The 19,019-nt window shown below is 36.4% G+C and overlaps 1 protein-coding gene across 1 annotated transcript in view; it reads right to left on the reverse strand.

The window, feature by feature from the left end:
• The window catches only part of fig4a (FIG4 phosphoinositide 5-phosphatase a), a 99,224-nt gene that overhangs the window by 38,906 nt on the left and 41,299 nt on the right, over positions 1–19,019 (reverse strand). The window contains exons 14-20 of the mRNA XM_074685175.1: positions 16,599–16,644; positions 15,990–16,138; positions 14,716–14,882; positions 9,409–9,547; positions 4,612–4,670; positions 1,797–1,944; positions 1,568–1,651 (exon numbers count right to left, since the gene is read on the reverse strand). Coding sequence (XP_074541276.1) covers positions 1,568–1,651; positions 1,797–1,944; positions 4,612–4,670; positions 9,409–9,547; positions 14,716–14,882; positions 15,990–16,138; positions 16,599–16,644 — 792 coding nt within the window. The remainder of the gene's footprint in view (positions 1–1,567; positions 1,652–1,796; positions 1,945–4,611; positions 4,671–9,408; positions 9,548–14,715; positions 14,883–15,989; positions 16,139–16,598; positions 16,645–19,019) is intronic.

Here is a 19,019-nt window from a genome sequence, read left to right on the forward strand (position 1 = left end):
TTTCTGTATCTAAATACAGAAAATTTATTCCAAAACAAACACACCCCTGGTTAAAAGTCACATCTTTACGACAGTGTGTGTGAGACTCTGAACCAGAAGGTGGCGCTGCAATCACATTGAAACAGATCCTCCTCATAGCAGCTTTAAGACCATCTGTGCTGCTTTTGTCAACAGGGGGTGCCAAAATCAACACAAACCAAAATTTCCTGACAGTGTTTTTTATAAATGTATTTATATACTCCTGAACAATATATTAAAACTGGGGGAAAATTACAAGTATTTGCACTTTTTCATTGGTGAATCATAGGCAGGTTGTCAAAAGTGCTCGTCATGTTGTATCCGGTAAAAAAGTTAACTTGAATACAGAAATTTTTTTCAAGACAAACACACGCCTGGTCAAAAGTCACATCATCACGACAGTGTGTGTGAGACTCTGGGCCAGAAGGTGGCGCTGCAGTCACATTAAAATAGACTCACAGCACTGGGCTGCCAAAAGCGCTGCATATGGACAGGTACTAAACTACTGTACGAACTGACAGTTAGCTTGTTGTCATGTTAGCCTACGGATACATCGTAGCACTGGGCTGCCGATAGCACTACATATAGCCAGTTTCAAACAACAGCGCTACATAGCTGTTACATACCTTACTTTGGTGTGTTAACTCCAAAACAAACACACGCTTCCCTAAAGGTTAATCACAACAGTGTGTGGAGACTCTGCTGTTGGTGGCGAGCCAGCCCAATCGGTCAGGTGACGTCACATCCGCGAACGCGCAGTGCATCTTAATGCACCGATCAATATTGTAAATTGTTGAAAAATTTTCAAAAATATCTTTCCCTGGCATCTTTCGTCAGCTTATCTTGATATGGTTTCTGTTTGTTTGGCTTTTGTTTTTTTAGTTTTAACATTGTATAAAATAGTAGAGCTCCTCACCTCTTCTTTGTTTACCTTTATTGTTTACATCCGTTTACCCACCAAAATGGCGGGAGGGGCTTATAGATGACGTCACTGACAAAGACCGATTAAAACAGATCCTCCTCATAGCATCTTTAATGTGACATCTGTGCACATTTTTTAGTCAGCTAAAGGAGGCATTTTAAAAAAGCCGTCCCAGTTAAAGAAAAAACTAGGTCTTTTATTAAAAAACAGTTAAATATTCTTTCAAACATCATTAAACATAAGAAAGCCGGTGAAGGGGATAAAGGAAAGCCGTGAAGGAGCACAGAACTTCTGACTGGTCCCGTGTCGCCTATTAGCCGTCATGCTGTGCCCCAATAATGTGGGGTTAATTACGAGCTATATCACATTAGGCTTCTAACAACAAGAAGCTGTGAATTAAACACCAGAATATGTGTGTGCGTGTGTGCCGGACGGCTCGTAGGAACACAAACACAGTTCATCGAAGGTGAAACCACTCTGCATGTTCCCAACCAGAGCGCGAGGAAAGAACAGAGGCTTGTTTTGCTTTAACAGAGGACACGGATGAAGCCGTGTCCATCGGGGCACGGTGACACTGAGTTTATAACATGCAAAAACCAACGAGGACGCAGCCTCAGATGCACTCACCCAAGCACTGATTTCCCTGTTTCCTCTGGTTTGCGGACGGTGAACGGGCTTGGATCCACTCCTACTGTCTTGGGCATGAATTCCCTTCATGAACAAGAAAAGAAAAGAGAAGGACATAATTAATTAGGTCCTTCTAATCCTGAATCCTGCATGATCGTACTTGGATGCACATTCTGCATAAATGCACAAATCTTTCATAATGACGCTGTTTGTGTGTTTGTGTATCCACCTGGCAGAGTTGGTCATGGCGATGCAGAACGTGTCGTCGAATAGGGTGAGCTCGTAGGGTTTGAAGAACTCGGTGTAGGTGTCGATGCTCTCGTCGAAGCGGTTTGCTCGCTTCACTTTGACCCTCTTCATGTTCTCCTCACAGGGGACTGCGTCCAATCAGGATCCAATCAGCACAGGTTGACGCACAAGAAGAAGAAGAAGAAAAGACGAAGAAGAATAAGTGTTTTTGAAATTCATCTCCATCTTTAAGAATCAGGACTGGGGATATTTTGTCAGTTTGACGTCAAAACACAGTTTTATTTTACCAAATGATACAACTTTAAGAATGTATTTTCTTACTTTTATTCACTTTTCATTAATTAGTACATTTTTTTAGAACAAGAAATTATTAAAAAACAAAAGCTGGACTCTCACAAGTAGGTTGTTACAAAGGGCCAGGTTGACACGGTACATGACATCATCATGCCAAGTTGCAGGTTATATAATTAAAAAATGAAAAAATAAATGGTACGATTAAATCCTATTTTTTGCTTCCCTTCAATTTTCCGAGGCCCCCTGGTGGCCTCCCAGGGGGCCTCGGCCCTTACTCTGAAAACCACTGTGATTCAACTTAACTGTTATGTAAAAATGATTACAAGCCCACCAGGGCCTTTTAGTGAGCTGCTGTTTTCAGCTGAAAATAAGCTCTGTTGATTGTTTTGCGGGTCTAATTGCTGCCAATTAACCTTCTTATTCATGATGCTGATGAAAAACAGTCCCCGACATTAACCCCTTGATGCCTGTTTTTACCTATTGATTCATGTTCTGCACAAACCAACAATTGTATCAAATGCTCCATGTCGCAATAAACTGGTCAGGGGATGAACATATTGAATCTACACACATCACATAGCTTAATTATAGCTATTGTATGTGCTATATTAAAATCAACAATCTCCCCTCAATTTAGTGTCTGTAAGAATGCAAAAACACACAAACCAGTATTTTAATATAATTCTAAACTAATTCAGGCAGTAAGCGGTTAACACGGTTTTCTACACTGCACAAAATGAAATCTCATCAATGTTTTTGTCTTATTTTAAGTCAAAATTGTGTTGGTATACTTCATATGAGCCACATTCCAGTTCAGATAAATGACTCAAAAATGAGGTCTGAATTTCTTGTAACAAAAAATCTGCCAATGGAAAAAAAGTGCTAGAAAATTTGCCTAAAACTAGAATAATGTCTCACAGTTTTTCTTAATTGCTTTGGCTCATTCCTTGAAACAGACCAGACGTTCTTAACACTCTTGGTGCTTTTGCTAGAAATAACCTAGACTGATCAGCATATACATTTATATCTATATTAACTGTTCTGTCACATCTGATGTCAGATTAAAGCCGTTTGTCATAATGGAAAGTTAACCTGATGGCAGCTGGAAGTTTGATGCACATCTTACAATTAAACAATAAACAGCCTTAACATCTGATACTGAGTATATATCTGGTTCTCTCATTTCATTTAATTCAAAGAAAAGAGGGAGAGAAAAGACAAAGAAAAAAGAGACAAAATAAATGTATGTCACTCAGGATTTACCTGTGATTTCCCATATTTCTCTGTTTTAGTCTTTATTTTTAACATGATCTAAAAAGATGGAGTACATCATTGTAAGGAGGATGAGGCGGAGACACTGGGAGAGTATTCAGTATATCACCAAAGGTTCTGCTATTTGGCGATGACAAACCAGGAGTGCAGGTGGATCAAAAGTATTCTGAATGGATAAGCCAGCTGTGTAACTGTCTCTTCATTTTGTACTCCTATTAATGACAAAGGAACAGATTAAATCTGTCCCGGGAGCTGGCTCACACGGTGACGCGCTTCGTGTCCTCTGATGTGCCCCGCTGTCCATTCTCCTGCTGCAGGGACAGCGGCTCTGACCGTCTCCGCTACCAGCACCGTTTCCACAGTGCTGGAGATCAGTCAGACCAATCAGACACTGCGCCTCGGCCGCAGGGCATTTAAAGGCGAGGAGAGGCGCTCATTTGATTGGCGAAAACAGCACTCGGCTGTGTTAAACCCACTCATTGCTTTTCTCCTCCCTCTCTGCCATTTGCGTGGAGGGAGGCGTGGACGCGCAGCTCTGCGCTCCTCTGCGCCTTTACTGCGCCTCTCTTGGCACTGCAGGAAACTTGCAAAGTGCGCCGGTCACGCCCTGTGTTATTTAGAGAATGTAATTTCTGTTTCAAGAAATGAGCCAGACCAGTGGAGAAAAACGGTAATACAAGTCACTTTTCTCTTGTTCCAATGGTCTTTTTTTTTTTTACTTGTTACAGCAATTCAGACCTCATTTTTGTCTTTAAACAACATAAAATAAGACATTTTTCTGGACCGGTAAGGTGAATGTAGCTCATATAAAGTCTAAGAAGTCATTTTCTCCTGAAAATAAGACAAAAACACTTGATAAAGTATCAGTTTTTTGCAGTGCAGTCCAGTCCGTGTGATAGTTAACCTTTGTGAGACAGTTAACAGAGCAGCAGTCTCCTGTTCCGTGTGCCATCTGTCCCCTCTGAACATAAATCTAACAAGTCTGAGCCTCACGCAGTCAGAGGAAGTTGGAAAGGATCAAGAAACAGTCGAACACACTGCTCGTGGGTGTCGTCTCTTTGGACTCGTGGAGAATTAAAGCTGACGATGGTAGAAACATTGAACTTACTTCTTTAGAAACACATTTATCTAAATTTTTAACAATTCATAAAAAGGAGCAAGGTGTTGATTGGTGAACAGATTTTCTCTGGTATCATGTGTGAGATTTCAGGGGGTAAGTGTACAGATACCTTCGTCGTACGGCAAAGGGAGGTAGGACAGGATCCCCTCCGACCACCAAAGGGTGTAGCTGCAAACAGAAAAACACAGAGCGTTAAAAACCTTCCAGAAACTGATGTGTTCAGCCCTTCAACGCTGAAGCTGGATCTGAAAACCGTTTAGCTGGACCACCTGACTGCATCAGCCACTTTTACTGTCAGAGCGCAGTGTGAGGCTTTTGAAGAGGGCCCAGTTTCTGCCATGCTAATTTCTGTAGGATAATAACTGACCTACCTTTGACTATTGACCATGACTTGGCGGCATGTAACAGACGACTGGCTCGACTTTTATGTAAGCACGCGAACAAAGAAGAGCAGACAGGTTGAAAAAGAGAATAAAAACAGTAAACGCCCGCGCCATGCGACCAATAAGAGCAGCAATACGAGATATAGGTGAAGAGTCTGAATGGGACACAAAAGTCGGCACAGAATTACGAGTCAGACAAACCAAGTGACAAAGCCTCTAAAACCAGAGCTGGGAGAGAAAATAGCCTAAAATTCAAAAGCTCCTCATGTATCAGACAGATCCTGTGTGTGAAACAACCTGAATTTAAAAAGCTTTCTATAAATGGACTGATAAATAAAATGTAACATACAGTGTTAATTTTGACATCGATCCTGGTTAAACCTTAGTCTTTGAATAACAAAGCATAAAGTTTTAGTCATTTTTTAGTCATATCAAACCTTCTAGTCTTAGTCTAGTTTAAGTCGAGTAAGTACCATAAGAGTTTCAGTTTTAGTCAAGTCTTTTAGACTTAGTCTGGTTTTAGTTGAGTAAATACCTTGAGAGTTTCGGTCTTGGTCAAACCTCAAGTCTTTTAGACTCAGTCTAGTTTTAATGGACTAAATTATACAAGAGATTTGGTCTCAGTCTAGTCTCAACATTTTTAGTCTTAGTCTAGTTCTAGTTGATTGAAAACCATTAAAGTTTAAGTCTTAGTCCAGTCTTAAGTTTTTTTATTCTAAGTCCAGTTTTTATGGACTAAATACTATCAGAGATTTAGTCTCAGTCTAGTCTTACGTTATTTAGCACTAGTCTAGTTTAAGTTGAGTTAAGTTTTAGTCTAAGTCAAGTCTCGAGTCTTTTAGGCTTTAGTCCAGCTTTAGTTGATTAGATACCATTAGAGTTTCGGTCTCAGTCTAGTCCTAAGTCATTTGATCTTAGTCTGGTTTTAGTCAACTTAATACTATCAGAGTTTTGGTCTCAGTCTATTGTTGTCTTTTAGTCTCAGTCTAGCAACTGCTGCTGCTGATGAGGGGCTGTAGACAAAGAACCTGCTGAGTTATGTGGCGTCAAATCAAATGTTTATAATTACTATTATTGGTTGTTATCTATACCAACAGTATTGTTCAAAATATTTCATCAAATATTTACTTCTCTGTTCAAACTTGATTCTCTTTAAGTCATCTTTCCAAACTTAAAACTGATTTTGAACCTTGATAAAACACAACTCAGGATGTCAAACTCATAGACCAAACCCCTGAACCTGCTCCTTCTATCAACTCTTTGGTGCACTGCAAAAAAAGTTTCACTCACTCGTTTCCTTATTCCATGTATTTTGGGGGAAAAATTGAAAACAAAGACATGTTTTTTTGTTTTGTTGATGAAGATAGTTCAACTATGAGCTAAAACTGATGAAAAAACACAAACAAATGCAAACAGATTCAGCACTTTGCTTCCCCCTTATGTGTTGTTTTGGAATACCTGCAGGTTTGGTGCAACAGTTGGCATTGGATCTGAATATTCTGAGTTTTCTTCTCTTGATGCTTTTGTTCCAATAACTCTCATTAATCTGCTGGGCCTCTGAATAAACTCTGTAAATAACCTCTGTAAATAAAGTGATCACAAGGCTGCAGCTATGTGATCTTTGCCAAGGTAAAAGAGGAGACTGAAGTCACTTTTTCAACAACAAAAGTGTTTACTAAAAAAGAAGATTCAACAGTACGCACATGTGAACAACCTCAGCACCTGCAGGAGACTTAAACACCTTTAGCTTATGAAAAGAAAGTGAGAAGCAGGAGCTGATCCTGAGCGACTGATCTCCCACTGAGCTTTTCAAACACACTTCATCAGCACATCCACATACAGAGACCGACTTCAGCCCGGTGTGTTTCAAACCCTGTAGGTTCACTGTTGGATTTGGGAAAGTCTCACTGCAAAAACTGTTTTTGTCTTATATTCAGTAAAAAGTGTTTTTTTTATACTCAATATGAGCCACATCCACCTGACCAGTCCAGAAAAATGTCTGATTTCATGTTATTCAAAGACAAAATGAGCTCTGAATTGCTGCAACATGTTAAAAAAATCTGCCAGTGGAGCAAGAAAAATTTACTCTAAAATTTGCTTGAAACTAGAAAAATTTCTAAATACAAGAAACTTTTCTCTTGTTCCATTGGCAGTTTTTTTTTAGCCGTTACAAGATGTTGATTTCAGTGTATTCCTGTGTATTTAGACATTATCCCAAATTTCCAAATTTTAAACATTTGCAAATTAATTAAATTGCTTTTTTTGACATTTTTGTAAATTAATGACGTTCAAATATCCTTGAAATTTTTGCATTTGGGTTTTTGTAGGCAGGGTACAAGAGCCAGTGAGGAGACAGAAGAAGTGGCAATCCGTGGAAATGTTGTCTGACATTAAACCAGTCTGCGGCGCAAAAAAGGTTGGTGACCGCAGATTTAACTGACAACATACAAGATAAATACACATGATTGGCATTAGCAAATTTTCAGCAAATTTATTTATTTTCATTTATTTTTTCAAATTTTTATAATCTCAGAGTTATTTTAGAGAATTAGAATAATTTTTAAATTTTTAAAATTTTTCGGAATGTTGACAATTTTTTTTTTTTTTTTCAAATTTCAATTTTTTTTGCCAATATTCAAATTCCTTTTTCATTTTTGTGTATTTTTGGAATTTCAAAATCCTTTTGAAATTTGGCAGATTTTTAAAGGTTCACATTCTTTCAAATTTTGCAAATTAATGTAATTTCATTTTTTTTAATTATATCACATTTCAAAAAATGTTTGCATTTTTTCACATCTTTGAAATTTTAAACTTTTTGATTTTTGCAAAAAAAAAAATGCATTTAAAAAAAAAATAAATATTTGCATTTTTGATTTTTTTTTCATTTATTCATTTTGTTTGCACCATAAATTAAAAACAGTTACTTTGGCATAGAAAAACAATGCAACAAAGTAAGGATGTCCTGATATTACATTTTCACTTCCAATACGATACCGATATTAATCCGATACGATATCAGCTTTAAACATACTTACTTTTATCACTTATTCTGTAGTATTTCTGTCATGTTAGAAAAGGCTTGATTAAGTGATATTATTCAAACAAAGAGCAGTAGTCAGCAACAGTAGGTTTGAGGAAAAACTGACCCATTTATTATTAACCAATGGCTAACAGAAACTGCTTATATCAGAGATTTTAGATGCATTCCGATCCAATACCGATACTTGTTTTTTTGCAGATGTTGGACCGATATCCGATATCAATATCGGACTCGGACACCTCTACAAAAAAGTGCTGGAGAGGTGAAAAAAAACAAAGTTGGGCTCATCCAAGACACCTCCTCAAACAGAATTAATTCTAAAAATATAAGATGAACAAAATTTATGTAAAAATATTAAATAAATTCAAAGTAACTCAAAAACAAACAAACAACAAGCAAATGAATTAATTATGAATGAGAACAAAAGAAGCTTTGTAAACTTGATGAGTAATATATAAACTAAACTTGAAACTTAATATGTGACTTTAGTCTGGACATAAATTGGTCAGAGATGTGGGTGTTTTTGTTAAATGATAATATTAATTCCAAATTAATGAAACTCTGTAAGTAAAGTTATCTAAAGAAAAAATGTGGTCTGAATTTTTTTAAACAAGTTTAAAAAAATTCTGCCAATAAAACAAGAGAAAAGTTATTTGTGTAAGGACATTAATTTAGTTTTGGGCAAATTTTGTAGCAAATTTTTCTTGCTCCATTGGCAGATTTTTCTTTTAATAGTTACAAGCAGTTCAGACCTCATTTTGCCTTTAAATAATTATAAAAAGGACATTTTTCTGGACTGGTAAGAAGGATGTGGCTCTTGATAAGGTTTCAGTTTTTTGAAGAGCACCTGTCCCAGTTGGACACATGTGGGTGTGTGTATTTGTATGTGTGTGTCTGCTTAGGTGTGTGCGTATGTTCAAAGACCCTTATTGATTTGATGAACGTTTATCCAGACTTAATTACAGTTTATTTAGTGCCTGACTGACGGCTCTCCTCTGCTGAACTGAGCCTCCAACAGTGAGCCAACGTTGAGGACCCCTTTGTTCCTCTTTCCTTTGTTTATGTTCCCATCGCTGCTTTTCTCCAGCTCACGTCATGAACCTGCATAGATTAGCCTTGTTTGTTGGTCACCTTTTGTAGTTTGATGGTCTTTTTTTTTTTAATATCAGTATGTTTCCTGTACTTTTTGGTTCTGTCCTCACCAACAACAACAACAACAAAAACGCTCAAAAAATGCTTGAAACTAGAACAATGTCTTAATACAAGTGACTTTCTTTGAAATGGCAGATTTTATACCTCATTTTCATCTTTAAATAACTTGAAAAATACATTTTTCTGGACTGCTCAGGTAAATGTGGCTCATATTCAGTCCAAAAAGACATTTTCTACTGAAAATAAGACAAAAAAACTTGATAAGATTTCAATTTTTGCAGTGAAAAAGTCTCATCAGTGAGTCAGTGGCTTTTAAAGCGTGTGTGTTTACCTGCGTCTGTCCTGTGGGAGGGCCATGGTGTTCCTCTGGTGCAGGTAGAAGTCGGTGGGCAGCTCCCACAGGTGTGGTTTGGACTCTGAGGGCTGGTAGACCTGGAGGAAAAGGTTGATGGCGTCCTGCCTGTCAGCATCTGGAGGAGACAGATGTTGGAGCGGTTAATCTTTGTGAAAGCTGCGCATAACCAGGAATAAGGATTGTTAATCTGTATTTATTTTGATTACTGTTTGATTACTCTCATTGGGATTCTTTGATCATCTTTATTAAGTCTGTTATTAAGTCTATTAGGACTCTTCAGCTGGCTCAGAGCGCTGCAGCTCAGGTACTGACTTGGACTAGGAGGAGAGAGCACATTTCTCAGTGTTAGTGTCTCTACACTTGTTACCTGTGAAATCTAAAATAGAGTTCAAAATTCTTCTCCTGACTTACAGAGCTCTTAATGGCATCAGGCCATCCTATCTTAAAGTGATCGTTCTGTATTATCCATCCAGGTCACAGCATTCTGAGCAGGCAGGTCTACTCGTCGTACCTACGGTCTCTAAAAGTAGTCTGGGAGGTCTGAACCAGCTCTTAATTCTGCTGCTATAGGTTTAGACCAAGGGTCTTCAACCTGTGGCCTCATGTAGCTCTTTGACTCCTAAAATATGACTGAAACAAAGATCTTTTATTTTCTTACAGAGGGTATTGATGATTAAGACACTGACACTAAATAAAATCCTGTGTTAACATTTAGTTGAACTAAATCTTCATCCCATCTGTCAATAAAGCCTGCCACTGCTCTACTTCACCTCCTACAACATCAACAGCCCACCAACTTTCCATGCACCTGTGGCTAACCTCAAGTTTTACAGCCCTGGGAAGATAACTACATCTACAAAAAGACTCATCTGGAAGAAAATACAGATTTTAATTCTGTGTGGATGAATTCATTTCACTGACAACGTGCCAGATTAATATACATGATTGATTATGGCAAGACATTAACAGACAACAAAAATAAAGAGTTGAGCAATGCGGTCAATATAGAATATCAAATTGAAGTACTCTGTCAAAACTAAGAAAGTTTATTTATATTCAAAATTTTTTTTTCAAATTTTAATAAACTAAGAGTTTTGTTTAAGAGAACTGGAATAATTTCATTTTTTTATTTTTGGAATGTAAAATCATTTAGATTATTTCTTTGAATTTCATTTTTTTGCAACATTCATATTTCTTTTTTTATTTTTGGAGTTTTTGAAATTTCAAAATTCTTTTGACATTTTGCAGATTCTTAAAGTTTCAATTTTTTTCAGATTTTGAAAATTAATGTAGTTTTTTTTTTATTTTTGCACATTAAAAAAATGTGTTTTTTAGTAGTTAATTTATTTTCAGTTTCAGATTTTTTGAAATATTAAAATCCTTTTGAAATTTTGCAGATACTTGAAGTTAATGTAATTTTTTTTTGCACATTTAAAAATGTGTTTTTTCCAATATTTTTGATTCTTTTATTTTTGAAGTTTTAAGCAAATAGTAAATTCATTTTCCAGTTCTGGATTTTTTTGAAATTTTAAAATCTTTGTGAAATTTTCCATTTACAACTACATTTTTTCAAATTTTGCAAATTAATTTCATTTTCTTTTTTTATATTTGCACATTTTTATTTTTATTTTTTTTGCATTTTTTCATCTTTGAAATTTTTAAATTTGGCCAATTTTCTAAATTTCATTTTTTTGCACATTTTATTGAAATTAAAAAACTTGGACATACATGTATCACATGTACAATTTCATTAATTTCAAATATGCTTAGATAATTACTCACTAGCTTGTTTTACCGGCATATAGAGAATTTTATCAACTTTTTTGTTTTTATTGTGAAGATAAAGTAGATTTTGTGGCTCCTGAATGACTTTAATCCAGGTGACCTGAGGAAAAATGGCTCCTATGAGAGTAAAGGTTGCAGACCCCTGGTTTAGACTGTTGGGGGTAAACTGACCCACAGGGCTCCTGTTTCCCGCTCTCTGTCTGTCTAACATGAGTCTGGTTCTGTCCGAGGTTTCTGCCTGTTAAAGTTGTTTCTTGCCATTGTAACTTGCTCCCAATGCATAGCTCTGTACTCATGGTGGATTAAGATGAGATCAGACTCCTTATCTTGCGTTAATGTTTGGTTTCTGTTTATAAATCTTATCATCATTAACGGGTCTGGACCTGTTTTTGGAAAGTGTCTTGAGATTACATTAGCAATGTTTTAGGGCTTTATAAATAAAGATTGATTTATTAATTGATTGATTGTCTCACACACCAAACTGAACTTCTCCACAGACTTCCTGTGAGGCACTCCAGCTAAACCAGTAAACCCTCAGTGAATCACCTCACTGGGACGTGTTTGTCTGTGGGAGCGTGCTCGGATAATCTCTGCGAGCGTTTGTGTGTTCAGCATGTGGCACGTGTTTTGCATGATGCCCAGCTCGGTGCCATTTAATCCATCCCCCAACTGTGCGGCCCCGTGTGTGCAGCTCCAACAGTCAGGTTAGATAATTACCCACCAAATTGGCTCCTATTAGAGTCTGCTACCAAACCCTTTCTCTGGGTAATTTTCAGCCTGGGATTCATCTGACACATCATGAGATGAGTCCCATAATTCATGGAGCAGAAGTGTTTGGCAGGAAGTCTTGGCTCCCGACATGTTTGGTAAATGAAATGCATCTCACAGATCTGTCGACGGGTCTGTGGAGTTTAATCGCACCTCCCTCTTTCTTAACATGTCTCATCAAAACAATGATTCAAATCCGCTTTTCAGACGGCTGCAGAGCATATGGCAGCGTGTTTTATTTTTGTGTGTCTGTGATGTGTTTGTGAGTCAGAGAGAAGCTGTTGGAGAGGCTGGCAGAGACGCAAAAGCATCAACACAGCAGTACAATGCTGTTCTGCTTCGTGCTAAAGAATATCTGTGCCCAAAAAGTGATATACTCATTTTAAAACGATAAACTACTTTTATAATACATAATCAGAATATGAGTTAGACTGATACCTTTTTTTTCAGGGTCGATACCAATTATCAGTAGTCAAGGAAGCTGATAATAGATATTTGGGGTTGATATTCAGTTACAGTAAAAAGTGAAAATATTGGCATCAAAATTTGGGATAATACAAACTTCAACACTTAACTTTCACCCGACCAGTCCAGAAAAATGTATTTTTTCAAGTTATTTAAAGATAAAACAAGGTCTGAATTGCTTTTAAAGAGTAAAAAAAATCTGCCAATGGAACAAGATTAAAGTTACTAGTGTTAAGACATGATTCTAGTTTCGAGCAATTTTCTAGAAAATTTCTCTTGTTCCATTGGAAATATTTTTTTTACTTGTTACAAACAATTTAGACCTCATTTTGTCAAAAAGAACTTAAAACAAGACATTTTTCTGGACTGACCAGTTGAATGTGGCTCATATGTTGCTAGGCGCCGCCCTGTTGGTTGGGGCTGCCTGCCTTTTTCGTCTCTTTTTCGTCATCTCTGCATTTGGAGTGGATCATTACTTTGTACGGCTCAAACTATTTTTTTCTCCTGTGTTTGTCTGGAGATCCTACATGTAACCATGGCTGCATTGTTGACATGTGAAATCAGCTGTTAGCAGCCTGTAGCATGTCAATGCTAACTGGTGCAAGGCCGGATGTTTCCCACAAAGTGAGGAGAAGGAGGTGAGGACGACGTGCTGGTTCTCAGGTGTGAGCTAAGAAGTGAAGACATGGACCTGTCCTTCCATCCATCGTTATTGGGAACGTAAGATCTATCTCCAATAAGATGGACGAGCTAGCTGTGCTAACCCAGCAACAGAGGGAATACCAGAAGGCAGAGTAGCATCATGCTATTCACAGACATGGCTAACAGAGCTAACACCAGACACAAACGCCACATTGGAAGAGCTTCACCTGCTGTGAGCAGACAGGATCCAGGAGACAGAGACTGAACAGACTGCTGAAGAAGCTCAGTCCTGGACCCTGTGGAGGTGGAGGCTGGCTGACTGGACAATGATGGACAAGCTGTTAGCATCTATTTTCTTATGGAGCTTTTTACACTTTCTATATACTTTCTTACTTTTGTTTTCTTGATTGTTGCTGTGACTCCTCACACTCCTCAAGTGCACACGGCAAAAAATGAAATGTTTTTTAATGGTTTTTGTCTTATTTTAGGTATTATAAAATTATACTTCACCTGAGCAGTACAGAAAAAATGTCCTGTTGTAAGATGTTCAACTACAAAATGAGGTCTGAATTGTTTGTAACAAGTTAAAAAAAATCTGCCAATGGAACAAGAGAACTTCGCTCAAAAATTTGCTTGAAACTAGGAAAATGTCTTACTACGAGAAACTGGTTACAGCAATTCAGTTCGTCTTTTAACAACTTGAATTGAGACATTTTTCCGGACTGATCAGGTGAATGTGGCTAAGATTGTGGCTAAAAAGACATTTTATACTGAAAATTAGACAAAAGCACATGATAAGATTTCATTTTTTTAAAGTGTTGCAGCATCCTATTAAAGTATCTGTCCATATTTCCGATAAAAACTCCGGAGACAGCGTCTTTCCTCCAACTCTATACTCCCATCATTCCCCGTTTCGTTTCATTTCCATCAGAAAAAAGGTGAAAATAACCTTTTTTGTTTTTTTAAAGGATGAAAATGTTGTAAAAACTTGAGGTCTTCAAGTTGCCAGTTATATTTTGTTTTAATTTACTTTTTTCATCGCTATTTTTGTCCATATTATTATTATTGCCATTGGGTTTTTTTTGCTATGATTTTCTCCCCCGTCTATATATATTTTCTATTATAATCTTAGTGTATTTTTTTATATATATTATGGTAATATGTTATTTGTTTATTTTTTTATTACATTAAAATTTAATAAGATATTGTTTAAAATTAAAAAAAATAATAATAATAAAAAAATAAAGGTAAACATACCCCAAAAATAAAATATGTGGTAAAAAATGTGGGTTTGCAGCAGTTGAAGAACTGAGAGAAGAACAGAGACCTGCCTGACCTGATCAGGAAGCTACAAAGAAGCTAAGAAGTAGCATTTTGAAATAACCGATATTGGCGCTGATAATCTCATTTTAAATTGTAAATTAGGATCAGGCATATATCTAGACAGGAGACTTTTCACGATCACTTTCAAACACCTCACAGATGGATTTTGCTTTCACACTTATTTCTCCAACATTTTTCTCCCAATCAAAATGAAAACCATGAAGTACCCTGAGATAATTTTCCTGTAAATTTCCCACTTTGTCCTGACCTGTTATTATTTCGTGTGTCTGTGTAACAAACCTGAGAAAGCGTTGCTGTAGTAGCGCGACAGCGTCTGCATGATGTCCTTGGAGTGCTGCGTCCAGGGGGCGATCTTGCGGTAGGTCTTGACCCTGTGGACCAGCTGTGAGCCACCGTACTGCAGAGACAGGGTGTCTCCATGGTCCTCGTACAGCTCCTCAAACAACCTGGTTCAAACACACACACACACACACACACACAGAGTTCAGATGAAACCTGGTCCAGGTCCAAACGTCTAAACTAGGGCTGTCATTTCAACGCGTTAATTAGATTAATTAATTACACCGCAAATGAACACGTTATAAAAATTAATGCAGATTAATCTGGATCCCAAACCCGCGAGGCGTTCAAAGACGCACTTATTTTTAAATGTCTGGCATTTACAAACCATTTGTCCTACTTGGAAAAAGAGGAGTTCTCGTCAGATTTACAAATTTCCGACGGTCCCTGAATGTATCACACGTGACGTCACCAACATGCTTTAAACCGGCGGAAAGTGAGAGTGATTTGTGACTGCCGTCCACATCTCGTTTATTCACACGTCCTTTTTGAAAATCTGCAGAAAATCAACCGTATGCTCAATTCTGTAAAAAACAGATAATTCTACACTCTTTACTGCTTTAAACAAGCCCTGAATGATCAATAAATATCCTGTATTTAAATCTAAAGAATTCTTTGAAAATTTGCTTCCATCTTCCTGGTGTCATGTTTCAGCTTGGGGCTGCTCTGCACCAATCAGCAACAGTTTGTGTGTTCAGAGCATGTTAAACTGAGAATACTTCACTTTTCTTTGATCCAAGACTTGAAAAAAGTGTTTTGTACATAGTTCCTTACAGTTTTTAGCCTTTAGCCCTGGTTCTCCTGACCTCATAGAAGTATAGAAGTTCATATTGCAGTGAAAATTGAGTCCACATCAAGTAAAAATGTGACAGAAGCAAAAACCGTCCTAAAAATCAAATCAGCTTACCTTAGGTGCAGGACTGTGAAGATTTTGTAAAGATAGAACCATAACACTTTTTTCATGTGTTCATATGCCTCAGGGTACCTAAGAATGTGTTGTATACATTCCCACCTTATTTTTAAATGTTTTTTAATGTTATTTTAATGTCCTGGAATTCAAATTCTTTATTTTGGGACCTTAAGCAGATATGAGATTAAAATGCGATTAATTAGATTAATTAATTACAAATCCTGTAATTAATTAGATTAATTTTTTTAATCGCCTGGCAGCACTAGTCTAAACATCAGCTGTTTTTGGTTTTAACACACTCTACCTCACACAGTCGGTGTCAAACTGAAGTTTGGGCTTGTCGATCATTCCCAGCGCGTACAGCTGATAGGCCAGGGCGCACTTCCCCACCATGAACTGGGCGGTGTTTGTTCGATCCAGGCAGTCCACGCAGTTGGTCCTGAGCACGCCAGTCTGCAACAACACAGCCTCATCAGACTCTGTGACCTCTTTACAGTCACATCTTTAGCTCTTAATCTAAAAATCTCAGCACGTTTCAGCCTCTGTAAGTGAAATAAAAGTCAGCAGCTTTTTAAATTCCCCTTTACTTGTTGTATACACATTCAAGGTTTCATTAAATACTCATAAAAGCTGATTATTCAGTGCTTAGTTTCACAGCATCATGTGGAAGCTGATTTCAGATAAACATTGTAAAACAAAAGTTTTACCTTGGCCTCTGCTTAATCTCACCACCACCACTGAGCAGAAGTTTTTAATCAACATTCATAAACATTTCCATCTCCTCGTTTATTAAGCGCTGCTTTTATTTGTAGAGTTAAAATCTAAATTAAGTGAGTCAATAATTTGAGATGACATTACAAGAACCTGCACAGCAACAGAAACGTCAAACCAAACCTGTTAACACTGAGCCCACCTGCACGTGTCCACTGGCTGTGACATGTCCACCCAAGTCTCCCCACCTGATAAAAAAAAAAACAGAAGTATAACTGAAAGGGCCAGAAAGAAAAGGACTCAAGCATTAGAGAGCACATGGCAGAGCTTTTCTTCTGTCGCCGTATTCTCTCATGTGTTGGCGCTACAAGAGGTGTGATGCTTCCCAAGGCTGAAAACAACGGAGTCCATACAAACAGATGGAGCAGATGTCACAGCATGGTGAGACGTGTTAGACCCAGGGACGAGAGGAGGCCTGGGGGCCGTGTTTATACGACCTCCAGCTTTCATCGAACAGTTTTTAACCAGGGCACTGAACATAACTTTTTCTGCATTATGTGAACATTAACATTTTCTGTCATTTAGACTGTGTACAGGTTAGTTGTATAAAGTTTCATGAAGTCACAGCAAAAAAATGTGATCCTATCAAAAGTTTTTTGTCTTATTTTTAATTGAAAATGTATTTTTAGACTTTATATGAGCCACATTCACCTGACCAGTCCTGAAAAATGTCTGATTTCAAGTTATTTAAAGACAAAATGAGGTCTGAGTTGCTGTAACTAGTACAAAAAAATCTGCCAATGGAACAAAGAAAAATTGCTCAAGAATTTGCTTGAAATTGGAGTAATTTTTTAATACAAGAAACTTTTCTCTTGTTCCATTGGCAGATTTTTTTTTACGGATAACAAGACGTTGATTTCAGGTTTTTTTTCTATTGTGTATTTAGACATCATCCCATTATTCCAAATTTTGAAAATTTGCAAATTAATTTAATTGCTTTTTCGATATTTTTGCAAATTTATGACATTTAAATATCCTTGAAATGTTTGAATCTTTTAAAATTATATTTGGGTTTTGTAATATTTCATAAATGTTGGAAAATTTTCAAAAGTAAAAAAAGACATCTTAGTTTTTTCCAGTATATCAAGACATTATCCCAAGATTCCCAATTTTAAAAATTTGAAAAATAGGTTTTTTTTTTTAATTTGCAAGTTTATGACATTTAAATATCCTTGAAATTTTTCCAATTACAAAAAATAAATTTGCATTTTTTAAAATTTCATAAACGTTTGCAAATTACAAAAAAAAATAAAAGAAATTTCTGATATTTATTGATTTATTTTATTCATTCAATTTTATTTGTTTATTTATTTTATCTAACTTTATTTGTTTATTTATTTTATTTTCTTTGCACCATTAATTAGAAATTGTTACATTGGCATAGAAAAAAAAATTCAAGAAAGTGCTGGCGATGTGAAAACAAAGTAAAGTGGGCTTATCCAAGATACCTCCACAAATAGATTAAATATAAAAATATAAGAAGAAAAAGAAATAAAATGTAATAAAATGAAATAAACCCAAACAAACATCAAGTCAAAGAATGAATTATGAATGAGAACAAAAAAAGGGATCTTGATGTGTTGTATATGACTTTAGTCTGTAATTAAAGTTGGTCAGAGATGTAGATGATTTTGTTAAATGATAATATGAATTCCAAATTAATGAACCTTTGTAAGTAAAGGAAAACTGACATTGTGAAAAAATTCTTGGAAATTTTTGAAAATCAATTTTCATTTTTTTTCCCTCAAATTTATCAAAAATTAAAAAACTAAGACATCACACATACAATTTTATAAATTCTGAAAGAAACATCTTGTTCAGATAATTATTCACTAGATTTTAACTTTGTATAGAATTTCAAACAGTCTTTATTTCGAGGATAAAGTTGATTTTGTGGCACCATAATGACTTTAATGAGCTGAAGAAAAATATCTACTCTGAAAGTAAAGGTTGCTGACCCCTGCTCATTACAGATTCTTGGCTTTTACAGCCTTTCTCTTTCGGATAAGCAGTTTTTGCATGCAATTAAAAAATCAGTGTTTTTTTGTTCATAACCTCTTTTACATAACAGCATTTACTTATGTGGGAAAGAAAGAACTTCATTTCCTTTGTACTGGCTCATCATTGCAGCGTTACCTCATATTACGACAAAGCTAAACTCACTGGAAACTGGTAATATCGTTAAGATTTTTATTATCTTGATGTAAAAAGACCAGTATTAGAGAGAAAACATGTGATCAAGTGGTTTCCTCATTCTACTCTGTGCAGAAAAAGGATGGAAGTGGTTTAAACACACAGACATAGAACAGAGTCTATATCTGTTTTTGTCTTTATTAGTTTTACCTCCATGCTAATTCTATCCCAAAGAAAGTGGGAATAACTGTTCATATTTGGTTCAAACTCTCCTTTAATTGTGTATTTATAAGTGAGTCTTTGTACTTTCCTGTCTCCACATCTTGCACATTTCAATGTTCAAAATTCTCCTTGATTAACTTTGATTATTCATTAGACAACTGCAAGTGATAAAGACTTCTGGTTTAATTATATCTGAAGTGTTTCTATT

Source organism: Halichoeres trimaculatus, unplaced genomic scaffold, assembly GCF_033239565.1.
Source record: "Halichoeres trimaculatus isolate MK-OKI-2021-1 unplaced genomic scaffold, fHalTri1.1 fHalTri1_scaffold_13, whole genome shotgun sequence".
Classification (NCBI taxonomy): domain Eukaryota; kingdom Metazoa; phylum Chordata; class Actinopteri; order Labriformes; family Labridae; genus Halichoeres; species Halichoeres trimaculatus.